This window comes from Phodopus roborovskii, unplaced genomic scaffold (assembly GCF_943737965.1).
Source record: "Phodopus roborovskii unplaced genomic scaffold, PHOROB, whole genome shotgun sequence".
NCBI lineage: Eukaryota > Metazoa > Chordata > Mammalia > Rodentia > Cricetidae > Phodopus > Phodopus roborovskii.
Window position 1 is genome coordinate 2,962,614 of NW_026126599.1, and position 11,050 is coordinate 2,973,663.

An 11,050-nucleotide genomic window follows, 5' to 3' on the forward strand; every position below is an offset into this window, starting at 1 on the left:
CATAGAAGCAGCTGAACGCTGAAAGTTCTGAAACCATGAGCCCCTCCCCAAAATTCTTTTTTAAAACCAAAAAACCCCTCTCTTCCAGTAAGCTGATGGTTCTCCTGTTTATTCCAGAGATAAGACTCTAATGAATGAAGGGCTGGAACAACTCCACCCCCACCCCATCCCCTGCAACCACAAACCTCTCCTACAGTAAAATCACAACTGTGATTTGGAAGTCACATGGATGCCTCCTTGCTTCCTACCTAGAGGAGCATCCTTGCTTGAACCAACTATAACCAGGGACCTAGCCGGCTACAGGTGTGTGACTGCAGGAACCGTCCTTGAGCAGACATGGGTGGGTGGATGGGTGTGAGGTTGGTAGACACATTCTTTCCTGTCTATTGGCTGAGGAACAATGGTGTTCTGAGTTTCCTTGAGCAATATCTATAGTGTTCCATGGCTTCCTGTGGGGATCAGGGGTGCTGAATGGGGAAGGACTGAAGATGGGACTCTCTGTCCATCCCCCTTATCTCTACTTGACAATCATGGGGGTGAGGGTGATGAGGGGGAGGCATGGAGTTTCACCAAGGAGGGTGATAACCAAGGAAGGAAGGCCCTGGAAAGGCCTCCGTTGTGCTTTGAACATCAGTAACTCCGGATAGTCTCCCCACACATACCCATGCCATGTCTCTCCCAGGCTCTGACGCCTCTTGCTCCTGTCTCTGCCCCAGCCTCTTCCTATTCCAGGCAGGTATATAAGTGCCTCAGTCACACACACGCTATTTCCAGCAGATCCCTCCTGTCTGCAAGGACTCGTGGTCTGCCAGCATCCTGGCTCTTGTTCTTTGGGGTCCTGGTCTGCTCTGCTTCTGTTCTCAGGCCCTGAGGACCCCCATGAATAGTTAAATGGGGCAGATAGGACTCAAGTCTCTTGGATGCCCTGGTATACTGAAGGCCCCACCTGGTGCTGAAGAGCTCCAGCCAGCAGGTGGAAGATGCATTCCTGGAGGTGACCAACCTGATAAAATGCTCAAGGGACAGTGAGGACCCAGCAGCAAAGAGATCTGGGCTCAGCATCCAGATACACAGGAGACAATGCTGTACCTGACTATGATGCTGCATGTGCTACAGGGAATATCCTCTCATACATAGCCCGGGACTCCCCACAAACTCCAGACTTGTAGACATACTTGTCACCCCATTTCCCAGAGGAGATGGACTCCAAGGTTGATTTCCCCATCTCTCTCGTGTAGGAATGCTTGCTGTTTGGCTCCTGGGCACCCATCTGTATCCACAAGCAAGAAGACACATACCCATGTGTAGACCTTGGCATCTCTGCCTCTCTGTGTGCTGGTGTGTGCATGCACACATGTGCTCACATACACATAGGGACCAGAACTTCAGCTGTTATTTCCTTCACCTTCGTTTTGAGTTCCTTGGCCTGGAACTCACTAGACAAGCTAATCTAGCTAGCCGGTGAGCACCAAAGATTGGTCTCTCTCCACCTCACCAGGATGGAAAATGTGTGTCATCATACCCAACTTTTTACCTGAGTTTTAGGGTATCAGACTTGGATCTTTGCGATTATGTGGCAAGTGTTTTACCCATGTGCTGTGGTGTGTGTGGAGGTCAGAGGGCAACTTGTGGAAGCCAGTTGGCTCATTCTACCATGTCAGTTCTGGGGATCAAACTCAGGTCATTAGGCTTAGTGTCAAGTGCCTTCAATAAATGAAATATTTTTAAAGTGACATTGGGGATTCTATTCCTAATGTCACAGACTGTTCCAGTGTCTCCAGGGATACCACAGATGTCCTTAAGCTCTGGATTTCAGAATCCAATCTCATATCCCAACTGTACTAAAGTTATCCCAATGTACTGTGTGCTTTTAAAATGTAACTTTTAAAAAATAAATGTGAGTGTGCATGTGTGTCTGTCACGTGTGTTCAGGGGGCCTGCAGTTACAGGCAGTAACAAGTCACTGGATGTTGGGACTGGAAACTGAACTCAGGTCCTCTGCAAGAGTAGCAGGTGTTCTTACCTCCTGAGCCATCTCTTCAGCTGTGCTGAGTGCTGTCCTGGTGATAAAACAGAACAGAAAGGACAGGTGTGGTGGTACGTGCCTTTAATCCCAACACTCAGGAGGCAGAAACAGATGGATCTCTGTGAGTTTGAATCCAGCCTGGTCTATAGAGTGAGCTCCAGGATAACCAGGGCTACACAGAGAAACCCTGTCTCATTTTTAAAAAAATATATGTATTATAGACAGAAAAGCTACTCTCTCGCTCTTTGTGTGTGTGTGTGTGTGTGTGTGTGTGTGTTCATGCATGTGCATGCTCACACTCATGTACATGCTGGTACATGTACCTAGGTGTCTTCCTGCACCCCCACCCCCCCTTATTTTTATTCATTTCTAACTCAGACCATTGGTTGTGGCTATCAAGTCATCTGTACATTCCATATACAACTTTATTTACTTTTGGCTTTATTTTGATTTTTGAGACAGGGTTTATCTGTGTAACAGCTCTGGCTGTTCTAGAACTCACTGTGTAGACTAGGCTGGGCTCAAACTCACAGAGATCCACCTGCCTCTGCCTCCTGAGTGGTGGGATTGGCTATATTATTTTGTTTTATTTGGGCTATGTAGCAGCCCAAACTGACCTGGGACTTGTAAAAATCCTCCTGCCTCAGGAGGTGATATACAACTTTAATCTCAGCACTCGTGAGGCAGATGCAGGTGGATCTCTATGAGTTCCAGCCAGCCTGATCTCCAGAGTAAGCTCTAAAGCAACCAGGGCTACACAGAGAAACCCTGTCTCAAAAACCCAAAGCCAAACCAATCAAACAGACAAAATCCTCCTGACTCAGCCTCCCAAGAGCTGGGATTTCAGTCATGTGCCATCACACCTAGGTCCCCTGTATATCTGATTTCCAAATATGGACTGCCTCTTCATGCTCCTGTTAGAATCCTTGATCCAGCCATGTTTTAAATTGGGGTCCAGTACAACTTCTCATGTTTCTTGTATTGCCTGAACTTTTGGGGTCCTATTCATGAAGTCGTTGTCAAATCCAAACACCTCCACCCGACTTCTTTTCCCTAAGTGTTTAATGTAGTTTTAGCCACTACATTAAGGGCTCTGATGGCACTTGAATTAATTTCTGCCTACAGAGTAAGGCAAGAGTCCAGCCTGGTCCCCTGCCTGGGGCTGTCCTGTTGTCACAGCATTCTTTATTAATCTGTCTGAGCCTGGTTTCTTTCTCTGGCATGGGAAGCAGAGTGCCTCCCCTCATCTCCAATCTAACCTCCTCTTCATTCCATGCTAGTCTGTGGATTTCAGAATCGATATGCCCCATATGCCTGTGAGAAACCGCCTCACCCTCCCAAGCCCGGTGCTGGGACACGGTTAGTTCCCTCCCCGGCCTTACAGTCTTTGAATAAAATAGTGTTCCAAATTGCTTAGCTCAGCCCCTTTCTCCCTCCCTGTTCACAGATGATGTCACATGTTTGTAATTCAATTAGTATCCCTTGTGCAGGCTGCATTCCATTTCGGCTCCCCTGGCTTCCTGGCTAATGTTTTTAAAATTTGCATACAGTGAAGGTGCCTCTTTGTACTGCAGAGTTCAATGGTTTTGGCAACTGTAGGGAGCACAGCTTCCGGCTACAGAGCTCAGAGCTGTAGAGGAGCCGCCAACCCACTGTCCGTCCCCTGCCCCCCTCCCCAGAACCCTGGCAACAGTTGTCCTAATGATTATATTTACTTTATTTTTCTTTAATTATTTTGAGACAGAGTTTTATGTATGTGGAGTTGACCTTGAACTCCCTATATAGCCAAGGCTCACTTCAAAGTGTGTGTGAAGCTTACAGGCTGTACCATGTTTCCTCATTAGTGGATTCTAGGTAGATGTTTTACCACCAAGCCACACCAACCCTCAGCCCCTTAGTGGCGATTCTAGACAGGTGCTCTACATCTGAGCCACACCCCTGCCCCTTACTGGGGGATTCTAGGCAGGCACTGCACCACTGAGCCACACCCCACAGAGGTGGCTTATTTGTCAGATCCCCTCTTTATGGGCACCAAGGTTGTTTCAGGTTTTGCTTGCCAGCTTCTCTGTCTCTTCTTCAAGAGACTCCATGTGTGGGGCTTCTGAACACATACCCCTGCAGGCTCTGCGGACTGGCAGTGTCCACCCACTGGTCCAGAGTCACACCTCTTCCGCAATAGGAGCTATGCTTGGGGCTTACCCCAGTGTTGGGTTTCCCACAAAGGACCTACTCTTGAAACAGAGTCTGCCACTGCTCTAGTAGCCCCAACAGGATGCGGTGACCTGTCCTAATATGTTAGCTTTTTTTTTTTTTTTTTTTTTTTTTAGATAGGGTTTCATGTAGCCCAGGCTGGGCTTGAACTCCCTAAGTAGCTAAGAAGGACCTTTCACTTCCAGTGCTCCTCCTTCTGCCTCAATAGTGCTGGATTACAGCATGGATGTGTTCTGCTGGGACAGAATCCAGCCCCTCATGCATAATCAGTAGCTAGAGAATAGATATGTATTAGTTTGCTTTCTGTTGCCGTGATAAACACCAACCAAAAGTAACTTGGGGAGAGGAATGAGTTTGTTCGACTTGTAAGTCCTGATCCCATCACAGTCCTGTTACTGAGGGAAGTCAGGACAGGAGATCAAGGCAGGGGTCTGGAGGCAGGAACTGAATCAGGGCCCCTGGAGGGATGCTGCTGACTGGCTTGGTCGGCCACATTTCTCATACCTCCCAGGACCACCTGCTTGGGGGTGGCACTACCCACAGTGGACTGAGCCCTCCCTCAGGAATCATTCAGTCATGAAAAGGATCCAGGGATATGTCCAACAGACCAATTCGATGGAGGCAGTTCCTCAACAGTAGTTCCCTCTTCTGTTTGTAGAAGTTGACAAAAACTAATAGGGACAATATATATATGCAGTGAGTTGGGAAGGGGAACAGATAAATGGGTCCAGTGACTCTGGGTCCATCTTCAAGGCACTGACTGAGGCACTTGAACAGAAAAAAAATTGGGGCAGGAGTGAAGGGTATGAATAGCCTGGGTGAAGATGGAGTCTGGTTGTTCATTGTTTCTGCTTAGGTTCTACAAAATGGACTAGAGAAGTCTTCATTACCCTAGGGTAGTGCTTCTCAACCTTCCTAATGTCTTGAACATTTATCACAGTTCCTCTTGTTGTGGTGACGCTCCAACCACACAATTATTTTTGTTGATACTTTGTAACTGTAATTCTGCTCAAATGGTAATGGGGATATTTTGGGGATAGAAGTTTGCCAAATGGGTCACAACCCAAAGGTTGAGAACCTCTAGGAACCAAAATGATTCTCTGGAGGTGATCATTTCTGCAGGGTGCAGCCTGGCCATCATAGACTGAGTCCATTTGGGTGGTGTCTGTCCCCTCAGGCTCCTGTTGCTTGGAAGTGGTTTTGCTCCCTGTGTGTTGATCAGCCCATGTGATAGCACAGGCCACAGCCTGGGATGAAAGCTCAAGGGGCACCTGTTCAAATATCTGGGTTCTTGGGCTGGTGATATGGCTCAGCAGGTAAAGGTGCTTGCAGCCAAACTCAATAGCTTGAGAGATCCATCCCTGGCATCCATGAGGTGGAGGGAGAGAATGGTTTCTGCCAATTGTCCTCTGACCTCCATACATGCACTGTGCACACTACTCACCTTACTACTAAATACACAGATAAATAAATAGGAGGAAAAAGGACATATCCAGATTATTGTGACCAAGGACAATAAATTGCACCAAGGACAAGTGGTTAGAAATAAAGAGTTTATTAAGAAAAGGAGCCAGGTGTGGTGGCACACTGCTAGGCAGTGGTGGCAAGTGCCTGTAATCCCAGTACTCAGGAGGCAGAGACAGGCAGATCTCTATGAGTTCGAGGCCAGCCTGGTCTACAGAGTGAGTTCCAGGAAGTTCCAGGATAGACAGGGACACATAGTGAGACTCTGTCTCAAAAACAAAACAAAAGGAGAGAGAGAGAGAGAGAGAGAGAGAGAGAGAGAGAGAGAGAGAGAGAGAGAGAGAGGAGTACCCGAGAATGAGAGTGGGCTATTGAGCTGAGGAAAAAACATGCAAATCCTGGGTCCCAGGCCCGTTATAGGATGCTTACACAGCATCCGCCGCCATTTTCATTATTTCACATATACAGTGGGCTTTTCTCATGCATGTTCTGTTAGATAAGGCTAAGGTGGGGAATGCTCTCCAGTCTTTTTTTGACAACTGGCTTCCTTAATATTAATCTTATTTATTTATTTTTTATTTTCTTGTTTGTTTGCTTTTTTTTTTTTTTTTCAAGACAGGATTTTTTTGTGTAGTCCTGACTGTCCAGGGATTTGTGCTGTAGACCAGGCTGCCTGCAGACTCAACTGAGATCTGCCTGCCTCTGCCTCTGCCTCCTGAATGCTGGGAGTAGAGGTGTGTACCACCAAAACTTGTAGGAAGAGCATCTTTGAAAGTGGAGGTGATAATAAGCAGACGTGATAATAAGGGCATGCAGCAGGGTGCTCTGGGACCCTAGTTCCCTGCACTCCGTCCTAAAGATGGAGAAACTCAGGGGGCCCCCTTCCTTGTGGTGGGATTACGCTCCTGTAATCCCAAGCACAGCTGCCTTTAACCTCGAGCCAGGGTGGAGGCACAGAGAAGCGTGTGCATGCACATAGGCATGTGTGCATGGATGTGTTTGTGCATGTACACATGGGGGGGATGTGCATGCATACAGGTGTTCTTACACAGATGAGTGTACTCACACAGGTTCTTTGAGCAAAGATGTGTGTGCACCGGTATGTGTATTGGGTCTGGATTTCTCCCCTAGCCCACTCACTCCTGAGGACCCTGTGGACTTGTGCCAGGCTGACCCACTGTGAGCCTGTCCCCAGGCTTCTCCTCCCTGTCAGATATAAGCCTGGCACCTTCTACTGCTTTCCCACCCTTGTACTGTGTAATGCTGATGTTACACTGTGGGGAAACTGAGGCTCAGAGACATTAATCAAATAGCCAGCTCAGGACTTGAGGTGAGGACCTGGGACTTCAAGCAGGCATCCACCTTGGGGACACTCAGAGCCCCAGGATCAAGGCAGTGAGGGGGTCGCATACCCGGTGCCTATCGGAGCTAGCTCCTTCTACCCTCTCCACACTCTCCCAAGGCCAAAGCCTGCCCAAGAAAGACACATTGTAGGCAGCCCCCAGCCCCTTGGGATGACACAAAGGCCAGAACTCCTCAGAGGAGGCAGGAAGGGGCCCCAGGCCAGCTGGGCCAGGACACAGGCTAGGAAGTAAGCAGAGACAGGAAGCTGCACAACTGGAGTCTGAGCCGCCATTGTCCACCTGGGGGTCGGCGCCGGCAGCTCTCTAAACCCTGCCCAGCTGTGAACCTAGGTGTCTCCCTGGCCCCAGCTGGCTTCCTGCTCCTAGCCTCAGTTTCCCCACTACAAGCCTTAGTGGGTACTTGAGTGCAGCTGTCCCCTCTCAGCATATCTCCTGAACTGACATGGTTAGGCTTCACAGCACCCTGTGGCTCTTGGGCTCTGCTGCCTTACTGTGACAGAGGTCTACAGGGTTTCCTGTAGAGTGAAGCAGGGCTCGGGCTCAGCCCAGTCTGCCATACCGAAGTCTAGGGCTTCACTCTCTGCTCCCTGCCTCGATCAGCACTGGTCAACTGCTTTCTGTACACGAACTCACCTGAAACGGTCACGTTCCCACCCCACGTTCCCACCCCACATTCCCACCCAGGGTCTTCTGGCGCTGTGATTAGGCCCTGGGACAGAGCTGGGTTCAGTGGGTTCCCAGGTGGAAAGGAAGTGTAGACAGATGGGTAGGTAGGTAGACAGACAGACAGGTCAATAGACAAGCATAAAACAGACTATAGGTTGCCAGGCAGTGGTGGTGCACACCTTTAATCCCAGCACTCGGGGAGGCAGAGGCAGACAGATTTGAGTTTCAGGTCAGCCTGATGTACACAGGGAAACCCTGGCTCGAAACACCAACCCTGAACCATACCCCAAAAAGTAGAATATAGATAGGAGTTGATGGATAGAAATAATAAAAATAGATGGCAAATGATAGGTGATAAAAAAGATAGATGATAGATAACTAACAAGATTTACAAATGATAAATGATTCATAGAAAAATAATAGATGGATAGATGACAGACAGATACTTAGAAAGAAGAAAGAAAGAATAGGCTGGGGGATGACTTAGTGGTTAAAAGCGCTTACTCTGCAAGTGTTGAAGACCTAAGTTCAAATCCCAGCACTGATGTAAAAAGCTGGCCTGTAACCTCAGCACTGCTGGACAGAGACGGATGGACCTCCAGAGCTTGCAAGCCGACAGCCTAGTCAAATAGCGACCTTCCAGTTCATTGAGAGACCCTTTCTCAGACCAATAAGGCAGAGCTGGTAGAGGTAGATACTGGTCCTTCTCTGATCTCATGAACACAGGTGTGTGCACCTACACATATGCCCCTCCACACACCTGTGTGTGTGTGTGTGTGTGTGTGTGTGTGTGTGTGTGTATAATGGATAATTGGGTAAATAGATGATAATTAGATAGATAGGTAAGAGATGAATGGATGAGCAATGTTGTTCTAGCATCTTAAAGTTAATACGCCTGTGGAAGCTACCAGTACTCTCATAGTGAGTCCCTGCAGTCCCCTTGCCTGCCTCTGGGAGCTCTTGGGCTGTGGTTGGAAGGCTTGGCCTTTCTCAGACAGGCGTGGGCTTTCCTCCAGGGTAGCCTGGAAGGATGATTTGTGGAAGGTGTAGAGCCTGGAGGCTGAGGCTGAGCCTGGTTCCTGTCTGTGGCCCTTGGGGTTCTCCCTCCCTCCCAGTAAGCTGTGCCTGGCTGTCACACACTCACAGAAGGCGACAGGGACAGGAGCACGTCTCTCTTCCAGGTGGGACTAGCGGAAACAGGAAAGACTCCAAAGGGAAGCAGGGGGAGAGGAAGCTTCCAGGAAGCCTGGGGGGCCTCTGAAGTGGTGTCTTAGACTGGGCTAGACAGAACCCTGTGCCAACCCTCCCAACTTGGGTTCAAGACACCATCCAGAGTCTCCTTTACCCTGGGATGAACCTGGAGGGACCCAGTGGCCATGTTCCACCCCACACAGAATGTCATGTGAGTGTCAGAAGTTGTCCTTTGAAGTCCAACCCCAGACTCCAGGCTCTTAGGGACAAGGGAAGGGACTGGGGAGTGTCTGAGGGGGCATTGGTCTCAGGAAGCCCATTGCCCTGGCAAGTACATCTATGGCTATCACAGCCCCGTACCGTGTCCTCACCTCCGCAACAGACAGTAGTGTAGCCTGCTCATATTTTATTGAAGGTAAAGTTGGTAGGTTGCATCTCGAACCCCAGCTCCCCTGCAGCCATAGGGTACAGCTCCCAGTGGCAGAGGACACAGTCAGGATGGCCAAGCCAGGCTCTTGGAGGCTGTGTGGTCCACTCAGAAGCCCCCATCCCTGCAAGAATCCAAGATTCTGATCTTCACTCTGCTCTCTCTGACTAGATGTGGATGACTGGGGGGTGAGGGTGGGAGGACAGATATACAAGGCTCAAAGAGGGTAGCACAGTACCCAGGGTGTGGATGAATAGGAGTCCCTGATGAGGTGTATGGGAGGACAGGGTGGGAACATTACCCCCAGCTCAGGCTTCGCTTGGCCAGCTCCACCTGGGCCAGCCGATGGTCGCTGAGTACCCGCACTCTGGTGATGGTGGCCAGTGGTCGGTGACGATGTGGGAACTGGAGTATCTTGTGTTCCTGGGCGTAAATGTGGAAGTGTTCTGCATCTGCACTCACCTCCATCTGCGGGGGAGGGAGAGCAGGGGTAACCCTGGGTCTCAGCTGCAGAGGCCATCCTGGCTCCTTGGCAAAGCAGAGTATAGCCTACCTGACCCTGAGTTCCCAGATGGGGACCCCTCTTTTCTCCAGGACAGGGAGATTGGCAGCCAGAGAGAGAAGCATCCCAGTGAACAAATGGGGAAATAGAGGGAAGGGAGGCCACACAGGCCCAGCAGGGAGGCCATGGCACCAACCCATGTAAATATCCATAGTAGTCCCTTCTCCATTGGCACTGGTAACCCATCCCCACCTCTCCTTCCTTCCCAGGCCCCCTCACCTCAAAGGGCTCTCCCAGGGTCAGTGGGAACACACTAGACACCTCCTCCTGTCCCCAGCGTCCTCCCTGGAAGGCGTTGCCCACCACCGTGGCGCTGGAGAATCGGGGTTTGACGTGGAAAGCGATGTCTCCCGAGTCAGTTAGGAAGTTGATCTCAAACCTGTGGGTGAGGAGTGTGCTTAGGGTCAGAAATGTGGTTGTAGGGTCCCTACCATGGTCCCAGGAAGGAAGGGAGGCTCTTACTTGTCCTCTCCAGCATCTGCATGTCCCTGTACTGTCAGGCTCCAGCCTGGGGCCAGGCCCCCTGCACAGAAGGCTTCGAACTGAAGGTAAAACACAGGAAACAGAGCCCCGTAGGCTGCAGCCTCCTACCTCCCCTCCAAGTGTACAGTTTGTTCAGGGGTACTCACTCCCACCCAGCCCAAGGCCTCCACCTCAATGTTACTCTGGGTGGGGTGGTCCAGAAGCCTTACCCCCACGGCCCCTCTGCTTGGGGTCTGAAGAGAAGACATAGATCTTCTCCAGCTCTATGGTGGCCAATAGGTGGTCTGCTGGATGCCTCCACCCTTCCCACTCCAACTGTGCATGGTAGTGGCCCTCACCCACCTGCACCGCCATTGCCCTCAGCCACGGGGAGGACCAGGCAGCTAGGGATATAGCAGAGTCCCCTGGGGCGGGGCACAGGAGCCCCACCCACCTCTGAGGGCTTTGTCTGGGTCACATGGACCTCTTTGCCCCATTTTTCCCTCCCCCCTGAGACTACCCCTACTGGAGAGGGGGCTGGGAACATGGCTTGATGGCAGAGCTCTTGCCCTGGGCTTGTTCTCATCAGGGTCACAGGCCCTCTCAGCACATTTCCTCGGGTCTGTCTGGCTCTGCCACCACGACTGTTCAGGTCTTGCACACATCTGGGGACATAT

General features: G+C 50.3%; 1 protein-coding gene across 1 annotated transcript; it reads right to left on the reverse strand.

Annotated features, from left to right (window-relative positions):
- Positions 1 to 9,311: 9,311 nt before the first annotated feature.
- Positions 9,312 to 10,748, reverse strand: Grifin (galectin-related inter-fiber protein). The gene is made up of 5 exons (XM_051205577.1): positions 10,599 to 10,748; positions 10,374 to 10,498; positions 10,131 to 10,290; positions 9,651 to 9,817; positions 9,312 to 9,473 (listed from the first exon to the last, which is right to left on the reverse strand). Exons 1-5 carry the CDS (start codon positions 10,746 to 10,748, stop codon positions 9,458 to 9,460), a joined length of 618 nt encoding a protein of 205 aa, XP_051061534.1. The 3' UTR covers positions 9,312 to 9,457.
- Positions 10,749 to 11,050: the final 302 nt, after the last annotated feature.